The sequence below is a fragment of the Oncorhynchus gorbuscha genome, linkage group LG04 (genome assembly GCF_021184085.1).
Source record: "Oncorhynchus gorbuscha isolate QuinsamMale2020 ecotype Even-year linkage group LG04, OgorEven_v1.0, whole genome shotgun sequence".
Classification (NCBI taxonomy): domain Eukaryota; kingdom Metazoa; phylum Chordata; class Actinopteri; order Salmoniformes; family Salmonidae; genus Oncorhynchus; species Oncorhynchus gorbuscha.
In genome coordinates this window covers 33,878,358-33,898,266 of record NC_060176.1, presented here as the reverse complement: position 1 = coordinate 33,898,266, position 19,909 = coordinate 33,878,358, and the positions used below count along the sequence as shown (strand labels likewise).

The 19,909-nt window shown below is 40.7% G+C and overlaps 1 protein-coding gene across 3 annotated transcripts in view; it reads left to right on the top strand.

The window, feature by feature from the left end:
- Positions 1–3,872: 3,872 nt before the first annotated feature.
- The window catches only part of ogdha (oxoglutarate dehydrogenase a), a 74,549-nt gene continuing 58,512 nt past the window's right edge, over positions 3,873–19,909 (top strand). For all 3 annotated transcript variants that reach the window (XM_046346551.1, XM_046346550.1, XM_046346552.1), the window contains exons 1-2: positions 3,873–3,987; positions 18,791–19,173. In XM_046346551.1, the coding sequence (XP_046202507.1) occupies positions 18,949–19,173 (225 nt within the window). In that variant the 5' untranslated portion in view covers positions 3,873–3,987; positions 18,791–18,948. The remainder of the gene's footprint in view (positions 3,988–18,790; positions 19,174–19,909) is intronic.

The following is a 19,909-nucleotide window of genomic DNA, read 5'->3' as shown; positions in this document are numbered from 1 at the left end:
TGGCTCAAGTGTTGGTGGACTACAAATCCGAAGTCAACTCCACTTGACGTTGTGTAGCACTATGTTAAAATAGCCACAATAAGGATTAACCACAATAGTGGGATTTGCAATGCACCTATAAAATAAAAGTCCATAATTGAAAGTAAACCAAATGGTTCTAGATAATACTAAACAAGCAAATATTTGTATTAACTGTGGGTGTCATCACTTGTGTACCACACACCCCAGCAGCCCCCGCAAGGTGATGGAGCTCACAGGCTTTGGTGGCCCCCAGCTCCCCACATAAAAGTATTACTTTGGCAGTATAGAAATTAGAATACTAGGATGGACATTATGGAGAATGTATCTGCACTGAATGTTTGTCATATTTTTGTTCTATTTTTGTTATTTTATGGGGCCATCCCTTGTATCATTTTCTAGGCCTCCTCGGTATAATGTATATGATTAGTGCCACTAGGGGAGCTGTGACGTCAAATGGGAGCTTTAGTGAGATTGTGAGGTCTTGGAGGCAGTGTTGCCAATTTAGCGAGTATTCAGACCCCTCTAGCGACACATTTTCAAAAAAGTGACTAGCGAAATATCTAGCGACTTTTTCTGGTGTTATTGGAGACTTTTTGGAGACTCTGACGTGAAAGCACGTATTGTTCTTACTCTTCTCAACGAGCAGCAGGTGCTGCCATGGGCCCCACCCTCACGCACGGGGGAAGCCGCCACTGTCTGATCCCGCCCTGCCTTACATAAAAAAAAAACAATTAACCTGAATTAGGGCCAGACTAGGTACCATAATTTTCTCACATTGCCATTGACAGTTTTTTTCTATTGTCTATTTGGTTGATTTAGATTATTGTTAATGTAGATTGTATACAAAAAAATGTCAAAAATGTTATGGTTAATAATGTTTTACTGTGACTTCTTGTAGGCTCCTAAGTGGTCCATAAGGTTAAAAACCAAACCAAATTAAGAAAACTAAACTAAAAAACAATCAAATAAAAAACTAAGTAACTCCGCCAGTGTCTCTTTTCCCAGTCCCAAGCCCGGATAAAGGAGGAGGGTTGGAATTGTGACATTAAATAAAACAAGAATCGACAGAAGAAAGTTAATTTGTAGTTCTAAATATATTTAGGGTGTTTTTTACTCACTTTTTGTCTCTCCCACAACATTATTCCTCTCTCCTACAGCTTCCATTACAATTACATGCACATGGCCAATTATGCAAATTATGTGATGATGTCATTTAGTGACTTTTAGGACAGACAGTAGTTACTTTCCTTACTGTGGAGTTGGCAATACTGCTTTGCTTGGAGGTTCTTCTTCAATATTGGAGAATGCCTACTACTAAACACCTCTAACTTTTCTCTGTCTCATCATTTTATTCTGTTAATTCAGGTATGTAATGTACAAAAGTGCAATATGACTCTTAAAATATTGAGGTAACATGGTTAATTACATAGTCCTTAAGTTTGGTGATGTTTGAAGGCCATTGGAGAGAGTTTTAATCGAGTGAAAAACTTGTTGGTATTTTCCCCATTATAAGTAATGGAGGTGTGCTTGGTTGATAATGGTTTATATGTAAGAAAATATTTTTTTTAAATGTCCCACCTTTATTTAACTAGGCAAGTCAGTTAAGAACAAATTCTTATTGACAATGACGGCCTACACCGACCAAACCCGTACGCCGCTGGGCCAATTGTGCGCCGCCCCATGGGACTCCCAATCACGGCCGGTTGTGATACAGCCTGGATTCAAACCTGGGTGTCTGTAGTGACGCCTCTAGCACTGAGATGCAGTGCCTTAGACTGCTGGCGTCTGAACTTTTTGTCCTTTTTTAAACATTGTTTTAGCTCATATTTGCGATGTGACAATAAAATGTGGTAAAGTGTTGATATTTGTACAGAAATAACGTTTAACAGTTCGCTAGCTTGTGTTAGAGTTGCACCAATTCGAATCTGGTATCAGGATAAATATGACAATAAGTCACCGATTGTATACTATGTATTTTTTATTAGCTAAGCAATAAGTGGTAAATGCAATTTTCGTATATACGGGCTCTCTGTCCCACCTCGCAGGGCAAACAGAGAACTGACTTATTCTTGACAAAGATATTATAAATATACTCTGACAGAAATAGTTCCTGCTTCCGAGCCGGCCTGTCAGAGTAGAGACTGGGCGTGGTTTAGACTCACTCTGCCTATCGTTGATTGTTGGCGTAGAGCTGGTCCCGGCCCCCAGACACTCCAGTTGATAGATGTAACTGGGCGCTGTGAAGAATATCTATGCGCTCATGCTCATACCTTTATCTTGCACCTGGCTCCTGTTATCTAACAGAAGACAGTTTGTTCTCGCAACACTACGTTCTGAATGTGGCCCCCCCAACTCATTGCACAGTTCCTGTCTTCATGTTTTTCTGTATTTTTCCATCATGAGAAAGGCCCATGGCCCTGAAACTGTTGACAATGTTTCAAGTCAGCTATGTTGCATAACACATACATACATCCACACAAGCCAACAGCAGATAATATTCAATCACATATATGGTAACGGGCTATAGTGCAAAACACAGAATGAGCATCCTACTTGATGCTTACCGAATTTAGCTTGGCTGGGCTCTAGCTAGCCATAGACTAGTTGGTTTCGGTCAATGTTAGCTTACATGTTGGGGATTTATAGTGTTAATGGTTGTAGCATTGTGTAGCACAGGTCTCCAGTAATTTACAACTTTTTCGAGTCAGTTATGTACAGTGCTTTCAGAAAGTATTCAGACCCCTTCCCTTTTTACATATTTTGTTACGTTAGAGCCTTATTCTAAAATGGATTAAATTAAAAAAATGTCCTCTTCAATCTACACACAATACCTCATAATGACAGAGCGAAAAAGGTTTTTTGATTTTTGGGCAAATGTATGAAAAATAAACAACATAAATACCTTATTTACATAAGTATTCAGACCCTTTGCTATGAGACTCGAAATTGAGCACAGGTGCATCCTTCTTCCATTGATTATCATTGGGATGTTACTACAACTTGATTGGAGTCCACCTGTGGTAAATTCAATTGATATATAAGATCCCACAGTTGAAAGTGCATGTCAGAGCAAAAACCAAGCCATGCATGAGGTTGAAGGAATTGTCTTTAGAGCTCTGAGACATAATTTTGTAGAGGCACAGATCTGGAGAAGGGTACCAAAAGAATATTCCAGATGTTCAACCATCTCTGCAGCACTCCACCAATCAGGACTTTACAGTAGAGTGGCCAGACTGAAGCCACTCCTCAGTAAAAGGCATGTGACAGCCCGCTTGGAGTTTGCCAAAAAACACCTAAAAGGAATGACCATGAGAAACAAGATTCTCTGGTCTGATGAAACCAAGATGGAACTCTTTTGTCTGACTGCCAATTGTTACATTTGGAGGAAACCAGGCACTGATACCCCATTTCATTGATCCACAACCCATAGGTAATGCTGTACAGTGCAAAATGAATGTCAATATGAACAAAATTCTGACTGGGGAGTATATTTTCCCACATTTTTTTCCCACATCAACAGTACAATAAGAGCTACAACGCTAATATTTGTGTAAATTGTTCACAGTTGTGTTCTGTGGGTGTCACTGAGTAGAATGATAACTATTTTAATTGAGTCACAATCCATAGGTAAGGTTGTGCAGTGAAATAGTATGCCCACAATGCAAATCTAGAAATCACAGTGTGATTTCTTTTGTCAAATTAACTAATTATATTTTGTTGAATTTATATAACACTCCAACCTTGTTCAGCATATTCTAGTTCAAATATGGACTGATTCCACTTTTTCTAATCATTTGCATCACTTTCTTTGAGGAACTTTTATTTTGAAGGCAAACCGCAAATTGTACAACTGTGGCCAATCCTCATTGTGGGTAGCTTCACATTAGGTGTCTCGACTCTCACACCGCAGTTGCTACTCGCTGTCATTTGCATTAAGACAGAGGGCAACGCGGCAGAACAGACTTGGTGAGCCGTGATTTAAATCTTTAAACGTCTGGATATTTGAATTAAGTGCTTTTGTTGCTTGAAAGAGGAACATTGTCGGCCCGGCAGTCATTGCCATAAAGTACGTTAGCTTAACTAACGTTAGCGTTTCTCGAGGAGTTGGCTAGCTAACGTTAGCTAAACTAGCGAATCAAAAGAGCCTAGCAAAGTCATATTTTTTTACAATTGGAAAATATTGGATCTTTTAATTAGAAACATTCACACGTTATGTTTTGTGGTCAGTCATAGTAGATAACTAACGTTAATAGTTAGTGGCTACAACCTTGCTAGGTAACGACGTTGGTTAGCTAGCGTAGTAGCTGGATAGTTAGCAAGCTAGCTATCTGGTGTGAGTGAGAATGTAATTGAACCAGGTCCTTCCCCTTTGTTTAATAGCTTAGTCAAGTTATCTAGTAGACTATATAACTCATATGAAGTTACAGACCAACAGTTGTGAGAATAAAGCAGTTTCTAGCTTGTTAGTTAGAAATATTTTTGGAAACCAACGTCTAAAGGATAAAGTGATTGACGTTTTGCAGGACGACTGGGACATGGTCTGGTCCTATTTTTAACCGGGATTTCGTTTAGAGAACCAGTAGGCTCCTCAGAAAAGAACTTGGGCGGGTTCGCATTGGGCGATGAAGGGGAGTGGAGAATGTTTGAAGTATGGTAACCTATGCGGCTCCACAAAAGCGCTAACATCCGGTTTTCAGGGTTGCTGTCAGAGATACATTTGAGGAGATAGGGAAACTTAATTTTAATCATACAAGCCCCCGCTCCGTTGTCTACTTTGCCCATGCGTCGGCCACGGGCTGAGTGGTGCATTCTGGGAGATTCCGAGACTAGGCGAGCTCTCGTTCAAGGAGGGAATGGCAGTCAATTGGACGTGACATTACCTACTTTTGAGAAAAATGGGCAGGTTTCTTGATCCATAGCCTGACTTTGAGAAGTGAGTGCGTGACGATGTTCTTATCAACAAGTGACGCAGCATGACAATGTGAACGCGATTGATCAACAGTCTGCTAGCTGAGGCGTTATGTTCCTCCTGTCATATCCAATGTGATATCTATCTCATTTCTCTAATATCTCTAAGTATTTTACAACTTCCGTTTCCACTGAAAAACGGAAGTAGGGACTCTGCGTAGGCGTCATTCTACACTTGCTTATTCTTGCTGGCTTCTCAGAGGTCATAGCAAGACCTTGCAAGAATAAAGCGCTGACCTTGGCGATTTCCCTTCAAAATATAAGTCACGCAAAGATGATTAAAAAAGATATACAAATGGCCGACATAACATTTTATTAGGAAATGTTAGCAGACTTGAAATGTTTAACAATATCAAAGTGAATAGTCATAATGGCACAAATAATATTATAACATTGACATATTTTTTTAACAGCATTAAAATGACAGATTACTGGAGTTATTATTATGGTAACAGTAATTAAAATAACTAAACATTATGTATAATAATATTGCTATTTTTATACATTTTAAATCCCATTGTTATTTAGCCCATTTGTATTACACTATGTTCTGTATGTTTTTCATTTTGGGCCTGCACGTTAACACTAGAAGCTTATTACTTAAAATAGATCAATTGAAAGTGTGTTCACAGCTCCAATCCAGATGTGTTGGTCATTACTGAGACGAGTGTTTTGAATACTGACGTTAACCTTTCTGGTTATAACCTTTTTCGGCAAGACAGATCTTTACCAAGGATCACCTTCAGTGCTCGGTTGTCTCAACCAAGTCTGTACACTAAAAATGTGATTAGCTGGTTTTATGCATTGAACTTTCAAATAACGTATCTGTTGCTGGGTGCTTATCGTCCTCCATCAGCACTGGTCTGTACTCTATCTGCCCTAAAGCTCTATCCTGGCCCCTTACACTAAGTCTGAATTTGTCCTGCTTGGTGACTTAAACTGGGACATGCTTAAACCACCTGACCAAGTCTTAAAGCAATGGGACTCCCTAAATATTTCTCAGATTATTACCAATCAAATCAAAGTTTATTTGTCACGTGTGCTGAATAAAACAGGTGTAGACCTTACAGTGAAATGCTTACAGGCTCTAACCAAATGTGCGACAGAACGGTGGGTGTGGGTGTAAGTAAAGAAATAAAACAACAGTAAAAGGACATTTGAAAATAACAGTAGCAAGGCTACATACAGACATTGGTTAGTCAGGCTTATTTAGGTAGTATGTGCATGTAGGTATGGTTAATGTGACTATGCATATATGATGAACAGAGAGTAGCAGTAGCGTAAAAAGAGGGGTTGGCGGGTGGTGGGACACTGCCGATAGCCCGGTTAGCCAATGTGCGGGAGCACTGGTTGGAGCACTGGTTGACTCTAAACACTCAGAAAAGGCTACTCACCTCGATGTTATCCTTACAAATAATCAGTCTGGTGTTTTCTGTAATGACTTTAGTGATCACTGTTTTATAGCCTGTGTTTGTAATGGCTGCTCAGTGAAACAAAGTTTAATGAGCAAGCCTTTCTTCATGAACTGGCCTCTGTTAAATGGTATATGATCAGCTTGGACCTTTATATTTTCAGTGGTATTGTTAACAAACATGCCCCCATAAAGAAAATAAAAAACAGGTTTGACCGTGATGTTGCAGAGTTACTCCACCTCAAGAATTGCATTTAAAGGCTAACCGCAAATTCCTCGTTGTGGCTAGCTTCACAACACTTAACTCGGTTCATTTGACCCTCAGTAGCCAGATGAAGCTAGCTGGCTGTTTATAACATTAGCTTTGGGCAACAGGGTTAAGTAGCCCGCCAGCTATTTATTTTCATGAACTGAAGTCAAATTTCAATAGGTGAGCGATAAGTGGCAACCTAGCTAATAGTTACTCACAATGATTCCTAAATCATTGCTAAGAATAATGAAAATTACTACAGTTTCTGTAGATCATTGTTTTCAGGCTGGTTGTGTTGGTGTTAGCTAGGTACCAAGCTAAAAATAGCTACCCCAGAAGTTGCGGTCGAACAAATTATGCTTTATTACCAACGCGGTTTGTGGGCGGTGTTTGCTTGTTTGCAGATGTTTTTGCACCGCTTTGACAGTGCTGCTGTATTTTCTTTTGACACACAAAGACGCAAACAGCGTTCCGTAGGATATATGTTGTGAAGCTAATAGCAGTGACACTGTTACTGTGTAACTCCGGTAGGGCAACATCTGAAAAATAGCCCAGTTGCTAGTGTGTACCGGTGCTCGACCAGTTGGCGAAAACCAACATCACCTACGACAGAGAACGATCGATTGTCAAGGGCATGATCGCCTTTGCGTTGTCTTGCTGAAATGTTATTTTTCAAATGACTGCTCGATCCACACAGCAGACATTGTGTGGACTTGGTTAGGAATGCTGTGTTGCAAATGCAACGCAAAATTTTACGTGCTGTTACATAATGTACCAACGTTATATACATGGCAGCTGGGACATTACATTTACATTTAAGTCATTTAGCGGACATCTGTTTTTAACATCGGCCGATACCGATTTTGGTATTTTTAGCTATTATCGGCCAATTCCAATATGTTCACCGATTTTTTTTTAAATATTTTTTTTTATCGTGCATCCCTTATATTTTTATTGGACATATAAAGAAATACAAATTGAACAGATACATCATTTTATACACCTCACTCCCCTTAACAACAAAAGCAGCATACAATTGTCTATAATCGTACATAAATATACAATAGCAGTCAAAAGTTTAGACAACTGTTCATTCAAGAGTTTGCTTTTTTAACCATTTTTTACATTGTAGAATAATAGTGAAGACATCAAAACTAAGAAATAACACATGGATCCCTGTAGTAACCCATAAGTGTTTAACACGTCTAAATATATTTGAGTGTTTTCAAAGTAGCCACCCTTTGCCTTGACAGCTTTGCACACTCTTGGCATCCTCTCAACCAGCTTTATGAGGAAGTCAGTTTTCATCCGTCTTGAAGGAGTTCCCACACATGCTGAGCACTTGTTTGCTGCTTTTCCTTCCCTCTGCAGTCCAACTCATCCCAAACCATCTCAATTGGTTTGAGGTCGGGTGATTGTGAAGACCAGGTCATCTGATGCAGCACTCCATCACTCTTCTTGGTCAAATAGCCCTAACACAGCCTCGGGGTGTATTTCGGGTCATTGTCCTGTTGAAAAACAAATGATAGTCCCACCAAGTGCAAAAACCAGATGGGATGGCGTATCGCTGTAGAATGCTGTGGTATCCTGGCTGGTTAAGTGTGCCTTGAATTCTCCATGCTTCATGGCTGGAACCACACATGCGAAGATCACCTGTTCAGCTACGGTGCATCTCACAAAGACACGGCGGTTGGAACCAAAAATCTCAAATTTGGACTCATCAGACCAAAGAACAGATTCTCCCTGAACAGTTGGTGTTGAGATGTGTCTGTTAGTTGAACTCTGAAGCATTTATTTGGGTTGCAATGGCTGAGGCTGGTAACTCTAATGACCTGATCCTCTGCATCAGAGGTAACTCTGGGTCTTTTCTGTGGCGGTCCAGTTTCATCATGAGACCCAGTTTCATAATAGCTAGCGTTTGATGGCTTTTGCGACTGCACTTGAAGAAACTTTCAAAGTTCTTGACATCTTTCACATTGACTGACCATGCCTCAAAGTAATGATGGACTGTCATTCCTCTTTGCTTATTTGAGCTGTTCCTGCCATAACATGGATTTGGTCTTTTACCAAATAGCACCATCTTCTGTATACCAACCCTACTTTGTCACAACACAACGGATGGGCTCAAACGCATTAAGAAGGAAATTCCACAAATGAACTTTTAACAAGGCACACTTGTTAATTGAAATGCATTCCAGGTGACTACTTCATGAGGCTGGTTGAGAGAATGCCAAGTGTGTGCTAAGCTGTCATCAAGGCAAAGGGTGGCTACTTGAAAGAATCACATAAATAAAATATATTTTGATTTGTTTAACACTTTTTTTTGGATTACTACATTATTCATTCGTATGTCATTTCATTGTTTTGATTTCTCTATTAAATGTTATTTGTGGAATTTATTTCCTTATTGTGGTTGGGCCAATCAGTTGTGTTGTAGGGTAGGGGTGGAATACAGAAGAGAGCCCAGTTTGATTAAAGACCAAGTCCATATTATAGCAAGAACCGTTCAAATAACAGAGAAACTCCGACCGCTTTCCACCGCTGGAGAAAGTGCATTGGTTATAAAATATCATTTTTATTAGTGTTGCACCTCAACCGTCCTATTTGTTATTTGTATTCCTCCGCCAGTTTTGATCCTTGAATTGGACACACAGACCAGTTCCCTACATCCTCCCACTGCCACAAATTCCTCCATGTTTCAAGTAATCCTCTAATAAATTGATTATCTTGGATTGAGCAGACTTTCACATACAATTCCGGTAACTCCATAAAAGACAACTCTACCATTCCAATTTACAATATCTTTTAAAAACAGAACAGTTTTTTCAAACATCTTTTCTATAAATAGTTTTTTTTCAACCATCACATTTCAGTTCAACTATAATATTTTATATTTTCAGGGGGGTGAAATTGTAACCAGCTCTTCAATGCTTGTTTGAAAAGGAGAGATTTTGTAAAGGTTTAATTTTCAATTAATCGAAAATGAGATGTGGTAAGTGGCACGAAAGGGCCACTTTAGGGCCATTTTTAAACAATGGATTATTTCTCTCAGTTATCTACTTGAGAACCATTTTGGCTTCAAGTAAAACTTTTGTATAAGTGAAGCTTTGAGGTTTATTGCTTTTATATTTAATAATCTCAACCCACCCATTTCATATTCATTATAGATTCACGCTCTTGTCTGGTTTAGCATCTCAGTTGAAGCGAAATATTTTTTACTCGTGTGATTGGAAAACGAATCATCAGGAGTAGGCAGCGCGTGAGTAATCCGAGTTATGATATGACTAGTTAGTTAGTTAATCTGTGTAATTTTTCCATAAATAGACAGGTATTTAACTCTCCATGGTTGCAGGATCTTGTTTATTGAAATTCATTGTGGAGCGCTCATTTATATATTTTGTGATAAGAATACCAAGTATGTCTACTTCACCATTTTATAGGTAAACTGCAGAAGTTGTATTTTTGCAAAAGTTGTATTTTTTAAAAGATCCAATACGTAATATGATGAATATTGAATTGAATGACCTCTGAAGTTACATTTAGAGGTACCCCCAAACAAGGGGATTTGCTGAACATAAACTCAGCAACAAAAAGTAACATCCTCTCACTGTCAACTGCATTTATTTTCAGCAAATTTAACATGTGTAAGTATTTGTATGAACATAAGATTCAACAACTGAGACATCAATTTAACAAGTTGCAAAGACATGTGACTAACTGAAATGTAATGTGTCCCTGAACAAAGGGGGGTAACAGTCAGTATCTGGTGTGGCCACCAGCTGCATTAAGTACTGCAGTGAATCTCCTCAAGGATCGCACCAGATTTGCCAGTTCTTGCTGTGAGATGTTACCCCACTCTTCCACCAAGGCACGTGCAAGTTCCCGTATATTTCTGGGGCGAATGGCCCTAGCCCTCAAGCTCCGATCCAACAGGTCCCAGACGTGCTCAATGGGATTGAGATCCGGACTCTTCACTGGCCATGGCGGAACACTGTCATTCCTGTCTTGCAGGAAATCACGCACAGAACGAGCAGTATGGCTGGTGGCATTGTCATGCTGGAGGGTCATGTCAGGATGAGCCTGCAGGAAGTGTACCACATGAGGATGGAGAATGTCTTCCCTGTAATGCACAGTGTTGACATTGCCTGCAATGAGAACAAGATCAGTCCAATGATGCTGTGACACACTACCCCAGACCATGACAGACCCTCCACCTCCAAATCGATCCCGCTCCAGAGTACAGGCCTCGGTGTAACGCTCATTCCTTCGATGATAAACGCAAATCTGGCTATCACCCCTGGCGAGACAAAACCACAACTCATCAGTGAAGAGTGCTTTTTGCCAGTCTCGTCTGGCGTTTGATCCCATAGGTGACGTTGTTGCCGGTGATGTCTGGTGAAGACCTGCCTTACAACAGGCCTACAAGCCCTCAGTCCAGCCTCTCTCAGCCTATTGTGGACAATCTGAGCACTGATCTGAGCACAGTAGAAAGGCCTCTTTTAGTGTCATATGTTTTCATAACTGAGACCTTAATTGCCTACCGTCTGTAAGCTGTTGGTGTCTTAACGACCGTTCCACAGGTGCATGTTCATTAATTTTTTATGGTTCATTGAACAAGCATGGGAAACAGTGTTTTAAAACCCTTTGCAATGAAGATCTGTAAAGTTATTTGAATGTTTACAAACTATCTTTGAAAGACAGGGTCCTGTAAAGGGGACATTTATTTTTTGCTGAGTTTATATTGTACCGGGAAAAAATGCAGTTATAAGTGATTTTGTCCTAGTTAAGAATAAATTGTCCTCCAGTAGACTTTCTTTAAATGTCCGATATCCCCGTCCGCATGGAATTTCTTGTGAGTTATGTGAAGGCCAATTAGATGATCAGATTGCATGCTCTCCTATCAATACTTTTTAAAACATTTTGATTCAAGAGAGAGAGAGACAAGGAGGTAGTCAATCTGTCTAGCTTGATCAAGTCTCTATGTATATCAAGTTAACTTATGTCTATTTGTCACGTGCGCCGAGTACAACGGGTAGACCTTACAGTGAACACAATGCAAATTGTCCGGGTAGCCATTTGATTACCTGTTCAGGAGTCTTATGACTTGGGGGTAAAAACTGTTGAGAAGCCTTTTTGTCCTAGACTTGGCATTCCGGTACTGCTTGCCATGCGGTAGTAGAGAGAACAGTCTATGGCTGGGTTTTTATAGGGCCTTCCCCTGACACCGCCTGGTGTAGAGGTCTTGGATGGCAGGCAGCTTAGCCCCAGTGACGTACTGGGGCGTACGCACTACCCTCTATAGTGCCTTGCGGTCAGAGGCTGAGAAATTGCCATACCAGGCAGTGATGCAACATGCTCTCGACGTTGCAGCTGTAAAACGTTTTGAGGATCTCAAGTCCCATGCCAAATCTTTTTAGTTTCCTGAGGGGAATAGGCTTTGTCGTGCCCTCTTCACGACTGTCTTGGTATTTTTGGATCATTCTAGTTTGTTGTTGCTCCACTACAGCCCCACTGCTCCACTACAGCCCCGTTGATGAGAATGGGGGTGTGCTCGGTCCTCCTTTTCCTGTTGTCTTCAATCCTCTCCTTAGTCTTGGTTACATTGAGGGATAGGTTGTTATTCTGGCACCACCCGGCCAGGTCTCTGACTACCTCCCTATAGGTTGTCTCATTGTCGGTGATTAGGCCTACCACTGCTGTGTTGTCTGCTAACTTGATGGTGTTGGTTGTTCCTGGCCATGCAGTCGTGGGTGAACAGGGAGTACAGAAGGGGACTGAGCACGCTCCAGTGTTGAGGATCAGCGTGGCAGATGTGTTGCTACCTACCCTCACCACCTGGGGTTGGTCCGTCAGGAAGTCCAGGATCCAGTTGCAGTTGCAGAGGGAGGTGTTTAGTCCCAGGATCCTTAGCTTAGTGATTAACTTTGAGGGCACTATGGTGTTGAACGCTGAGCTGTAGTTAAAGAATAGCATTCTCACGTAAGTGTTCCGTTTGGCAAGGTGGGGAAAGGCAGTATGGAGTGCAAAAGAGATTGCATCATCTGTGGATCTGTTTGGCTGTAATGCAATTTGGGGTGCGGTCTAGGGTTTCTGGGATAATGGTGTTGATGTGAGCCATTACCAGCGTTTCAAAGCACTTCATGGCTACGGACGTGAGTGCTACGGGTCTGTAGTCATTTATGCAGGTTACCTTTGTGTTCCTGGGCACAGGGACTATGGTGGTCTGCTTGAAACATGTTGGTCTTACAGACTCAATCAGGGACATGTTGAAAATGTCAGTGAAGACACCTGCAATTTGGTCAGCACATGCCCAGAGCATACGTCCTGGTAGTCTGGCCCCGCAGCCTTGTGTATGTTGATCTGTTTTAACGTCTTACTCACGTTAGCTATGGAGAGCGTGATCACACAGTCGTTCGGAACAGCTGATGCTCATGCATGCCTCAGTGTTTCTTGCCTCGAATCGAGCATAAAGTGATTTAGCTCATCTGGTAGGCTTGTGTCACTGGGCGGCTCTCGGCTATGCTTCCCTTTCTAGTATGTAATAGTTTGCAAGCCCTGCCACATAAGACGAGCGTCGGAGCCGGTGTAGTATGATTCAATCTTAGCCCTGTATTGACGCTTTGCCTGTTTGGTGGTTCGTCGCAGGGCATAGAAGGATTTCTTGTAAGCTTCCGGGTAAGAGTCCTTCACCTTGAAAGCGGAAGCTCTACCCTTTAGCTCAGTCCGAATGATAACTGTAATCCATGGCTTTTGGTTGGGGTATGTACGTACAGTCACTGTGGGGACGATGTCCTCGACGCATTTATTGATAAAGCCAGTGACTGATGTGGTGTACTCGGAAGAATCCCGGAACATGTTCCAGTCTGTGATGGCAAAACATTTACCAAATGGAGGGTGTGGAAGAGCTTTGTACGCATCTCTGTGTGGAGTACAGGTGATCTAGAATTTTTTTCCCTCTGGTTGCACATTTAACATGTTATGGAAATTTGCTAGAACTGATTTAAGTTCCTCTGCATTAAAGTGTCTGGCCACTAGGAGCTCTGCCTCTGAGTGGTTTCCTGTTTGCATTCAGTCAGCTGTATAAGGAAATAAGCAGTCTTCGTGCCAGCATCTGTTTGTGGTGGTAAATAAACAGCCACGAAAAGTATAGCTGAGCACTCTCTAGGCAATTTATCACAATATACTCTACTTCAGGCGAGCAACATCTAGAGACTTCCTTAGATTTCGTGCACCAGCTATTGTTTACAAATATGCACAGACCACCCCCCTCCCACCCTGTCTTACCGGAGTGTGCTGTTCTATCTTCCCGGTGCAGTGTCTCCTGATAGCTGAATATCCAGGTTGTCATTCAGCCACGATTCTGTGACACATAGGATATTCGTTTTTGATGTCCCATTGGTAGGATAATCGTTTTCGTACCTTGTCTAATTTATTGTCCAATGATTGCCCGTTGGCGAGTAGTATTGACTGTAATGGCAGCTGTCCCACTCGCCTTCTCCGGGTCCTGACCAGGCATCTGGCTCTGTCCTCTGTACCTGCATCACTTCCTCTTGCAAATAACTGGGATGTCGGCTCTGTGTGGTGGAGTCGTGTTAATGCAGAATTGTCTTGCTGAGTTTTGTAAATGTTGATTTTAAATGTTTGCAATTTCTGCTCGGCATCAGACTAAGTTTGTGCTTCTGTTGTACTTCTAAACTCAATTCACAACAATTCACAAATTGCATTCTATCAGCAGATGGGGCTCTGAATGATGTGTAGCTACTTTTCTGTTATTTTTCTCGGTGTAGCCAGACTATCTTTCTCAGGTAAATTGCAAGATTAACTTTAAGCAAAACATTAGGAAATGTAGTTTTCTTTGATGGGCCTAAACATTAGAAATGTGATAGCCATGCATCAATTTAGGAAAAAAATGCTTTTTCATCGTAAGCTCATTCACTTACCGGCAACTCCAGACTCCACAAAGACACAGGTTGTAGACATGCTGCTGGATAGCCATTAATGTGTCAAATCATTGTTCGTTTGCATATTATCTCTCATTCACATTCGCTTGTAAATGTCCAAAATCACCAAAAAATTACATTTAAATAGCTTCTACTTATAGGTATAACTGTATGAGCTGGATTCCCTCGTTAGCATATCAAACTAACAGCCTCCTTGGAAATTCGCTATTGTGCTAATTTTGTTAGCATTCTGGTAATAGATGCCCAGCGGGCTTGTTGGCATTTTTTGGGCGCCCCCTTGTGTACTAAGCTGGTAATAGTGTAAATCCCTTGATGGTGTTACGATGCCCAACCCTAGTATTAAAGAGCTGAAAGGTATAGACATTTTTGTCTTTATGTTTAAGAAACACACTTTTTTACCGAAACACATCAATTTATAGAGTGGAAACTAGAGGTCGACCAATTATGATTTTTCAACGCCGATACCGATTATTGGAGGACCAAAAAAACCCGATACAGATTAATCGGCCAATTTATTTAAAAAAATATTACATTTTATTTATTTGTAATAATGACAATTACAACAATACTGAATGAACACTTATTTAACTTTAGCAATTTAGCAATCAATTTAGCCTCAAATAAATAATGAAACCTATTCAATCTGGTTTAAATAATGCAAAAACAAAGTGTTGGAGAAGAAAGTAAGTGCAATATGTGCCATGTAAGAAAGCTAACGTTTAAGTTCCTTGCTCAGAACATGAGAACATATAAAGTGGTGGTTCCTTTTAACATGAGTCTTCAATATTCCCAGGTGAGAAGTTTTGGGCTATTTCTCTCTACTATTTGTATTTCATTAACCTTTCACTATTGGATGTTCGTATAGGCACTTTGGTATTGCCAGTGTACCAGTACAGCTTCTGTCCCTCTCCTCTCTCCTCGCTGTTCCTGGCTCAAACCAGGAACACAACAGCCACCCTCGAAGCAGCACTACCCATCGCTCCACAAAAGCCGCGACCCTTGCAGAGCAAGGGGAACAACCAGTCCAATTCTCAGAGCGAGCGTGGACCTCGCTAACTAGCTTGCCATTTCACATCGGTTACACGAGCCTAATCTCGGGAGTTGATAGGCTTGAAGTCATAAACAGCTGCTGGTAAACACACAAAAGTGCTGTTTGAATGAATGATTACGGGCCTGCTGGTGCCTTCCATCGCCCAGTCAGACTGCTCTATCAAATCATACTTAGTTATAACATGATAACACACAGAAATACAAGCCTTAGGTCATTTATGTGGTCAATTCTGGAAACTATCATCTCAAAAACAAGACGTTTATTCTTTCAGTGAAATACAGAACCGTTCTGTATTTTATCTAACGGGTGGCATCCATAAGTCTAAATATTCCTGTTACATTGCACAACTTTCAATGTTATGTCATAATTAATTTCACCTGGTTTATTGTCTGCTAACCTTGATTTCTTTTAGCTAAATATGCAGGTTTAAAAATATATACTTCTGTGTATTGCTTTTAAAGGCATTGATATTTATGGTTAGGTACACATTGGAGCAACGATACACACCACATCAATTATATGCAACGCAGGACACGCTAGATACTACACATGGTTGACGATATTACTAGTTTAACTAGTGATTATGATTGATTGATTTTTATAAAATAAGTTTAATGCTAGCTAGCAACTTAACTTTGCTTGTTATGCGAATGCAATAAGCCGTCTCCTCGTGGAGTGCAATGAGAGGCAGATGGTTAGAGCGTTGGACTCGTTAACTGTAAGGTTGCAAGATTGAATCCCCCGAGCTGACTGTGGAAATCTGTCGTTCTGCCCCTGAACGAGGCAGTTAACCCACCGTTCCTAGGCCGTCATTGAAAATAAGAATGTGTTCTTAACTGACTTGCCTAGTTAAATACAGATGTAAAAAAAAAAAAAAAACGGCCAAATCAGTTTCCAAAAATACCGATTTCCGATTGTTATGAAAACTTAATCGTCCCTAATTAATCGGCCATTCCGATTTAAATCGATCGACTTCTAGTAGAAACTCTTAATTTGGCTATAATACATAGGCCAACACCAATCACCCACAACCAACTATCTTATCCTTTCCCAGGCCTTGCAGGTAGCCAACCGCATGTTACAATACAATAAAATGCAACAGCAACAAACAATATATTCAAAGTCCATTTTGCCAAATTGACTGCTTTTCAGCTGATTTCCCACCCTTTATGGGCCACCTAGGGGTGAGTTCAATTCCATCATTAGTTGTGTTTTTAAATGGACACTAGGTGGGGTAGTTAAATGTGTTTTTTTCATACTGTAATTGAGCGATCTTAGCTGTCAGATTGTAAATATTTTTGCCAATTTACCTTCACCTTGTGCAGAGCTAGGGGTTGGAAACGCATGCAGATGGAATTAGATTGCTTTAGCCACAGTCATGGAGTTCGCTAAATATTTTCATAAAGAAACTGATAAAACACACAGGTGTTATATCAAGGTGACCTTACAAAGTTGAGGACAAAGAGCAAGAGTGTCCACAACTAAAGAATCATTGTGGGATCTGAAAAGACACTTATCCCCAAAGTATGATGGTGTACTTACTACCTGCGCATGCTAAAATAAATTAGGTGGGTAGATAATTGTCATTGTAGCAACAATTTTTATAAACAAACGTTTTGTTCTATCTATACAATAGGCCATTATTGATTTTGGCCCATTAGGCCTGGCGTATTCCCACGTTCAAGATGATTTCTGTTTTGATTGAGTTATTTTGCCTAAAAATCTTTTTTAGGCCTACCTATAGAAAAATAATCTTTGCCCAGCCTGGCAAGACTGGCAAAAATGGTGTTACACATCCCCAGTGGCTCTGCAAGTGTGGAGAGGATATTCTCCGCTGCTGGCCGGCTCTCCAGGCACCATCACATTAGCATTAGCCTGAAGCCACAGGCTGGCAAAACCTGTGTTTCTAAAAATGAATTTAAAGGCATCAAGTTATTTTTTGTTTAATTTTTGTATTGAATTATATTTAAATACAGAGCCTATATGCACAATTTTCACACCAAAACAAATACGTTAACAAATCTTTATCGCTTATCATATACTTTAAATTATTCTTTATGAAAATTAGTATAAAATATATCGATAATTGTGCACATTTTCCATAATTTTCACCCTAATTATTAATTTACAAAGTACACAGGTCAAGAATTTTATTCTGAAGGAATCTAAAAATCCATGACCCAGAAGTACTTAGATTGAAGCAGGCGAGAATAACTATGTTAGATTACAAGTATGGATATGCTCAAAACATAGGTGTAGCTTCAGGAAGGGATACATGTTCTTGTAGATACAGGAATATATATATATTGTTAAAATGGGTTCTTAACTACCTTTTTTTGTTTACACAACATGCTATTTCCATACTAGCTAACATGATATCTAACTTGTCAAGAAGTAGCTAGCTAGCTAGCTAGCTAAGCATGCAGCTAGCTTGTCACTCAAGTGAGCAGGTTCCTGTATTTCATTTGAGGTGGGAGTAGTTGCCTCAATTTTAGGATGAAAATAACATAGGCAGATTCATTTTACACTGACTGATTCCCCTTCCATCAATTTATCCTGCTTATGATAAGACAAACATATCAGTTTCTGTCTAGAATAACACACTTTAGCGATCAGATAAACATAAGATTCCCTGTGTCCTTCATAGCCCACCCGCATATTACTATTTTTACACAACTCACTGCTTAAATTGGCCATGTATTATTGCAAATGCCCAACAGTTCACATCCAGCTGCATCGGCATAGTTGAGCCCAACCTGTGTATGTTGTCATGAGTAATGAAGATTCTGATGCTACAAAACACATACTAGACTAACATTGCCAACACTCGCATTAACCAGAGCGCTCAGTCATCTCTTTGACCAGTAAAGCAAACATAACACAGTTCAACATTGTGCATGCAGTATTCACATCCCTGGAGGATCAGTGATGACACTCATTAAATAGTACTTTCATTCCTTTAAAACCAATTTAATATTGACAGTTGTCATTACTCTGTGTATATGCAGGTGCTGGCTGTGACATACGTTTGCTTTACCCTGTTTTTTTTAAATGCATCAAGCTGTCCCTTTCACTCTAACTCATTACACATTGCCTATATAATCACACAACCTCTCAATCTTTTGCAGGTTAGGAAACAAACACCGCTTACAAGTGAAAACCAAAGGCCCCCTGAAAAAAGTTTTCCTGTGGATTATTTGACTGCAGTTTGGTTGAAGTGAAAGGAGTCTCCATCCCACTCTGATTGTTTTGGAGAGACAGGCGAGTTGTGTGCTAAAGGACTGCGATGCATCGCTTAAGGACTTGCGCTGCCCGGCTGCGGCCGCTGACAGCCTCTCAGACTGCTCAGAACTTTTCACAGCAGAGGCGTGTGGCCGTACCAAGGACTTTTCAGCCATTTAGGTGCTACACCGCGCCTGTGGCTGCCGAGCCTTTCCTCAATGGAACAAGCTCCAATTATGTGGAGGAGATGTACTATTCATGGCTCGAGGACCCCAAGAGTGTTCATAAGGTAAGGCCCTTTACCCCCGGAGGAGTGGGGTGTTCTCAGGGCATCCAGCTCCTACAGAGTGAGATCTTTCTGTCTCTGGGGGGGGGGGGGGGGGGGGGGGGGGGGGGGGGGTTCTTTCGCAGTGTGAAATTCATGGATAGATGCAGCTTTGTTAACACCGACTATAATTAGACCAGCATATTTGACTCACCACCTGTATTCGGTCTTATGTAACAACATTTGAATTTCAGTTTTTCTACGTTGGATAAAAGTTGAAACTCAGAGCTACAAAATGGTTATCATACACTACATTTGAGGAAACAATGGGAAAGAAATTGTGCTTTGAAAGCTGATCAACTCTTTATTGAGAGAACTGTCTTTCAATGTTTTGGTACTACTATTGAAGAGGAGAGCCCCTCTTTGTCTACACCCATTCAGCATTGTTCATACCCTCTTAAGCCTTAGCCACACTCATCTCTTTGAGGGTTGATCCCAGTTCTTTACAAACTTGCCAGCTTCTTCCACCTAAGCTAACTGGCTGACATTGGCTAGCTACGTCCAGACACGTATGAGAGAACACCCCACTCTGACCGTTTTACTCGCCCTAGCAGAGCTGGTTAGGCTTTTTTCGTGTTATCCAGAGCGTTGGTGACTGTAACTGCTGTTGGCAACAATTGAAAAATGCTTTGTCGACAAAGTTCACTGACACCAGACATATTCAACGGGTGTTGCGCTTTCAAAAAGGCATCAGTTATTC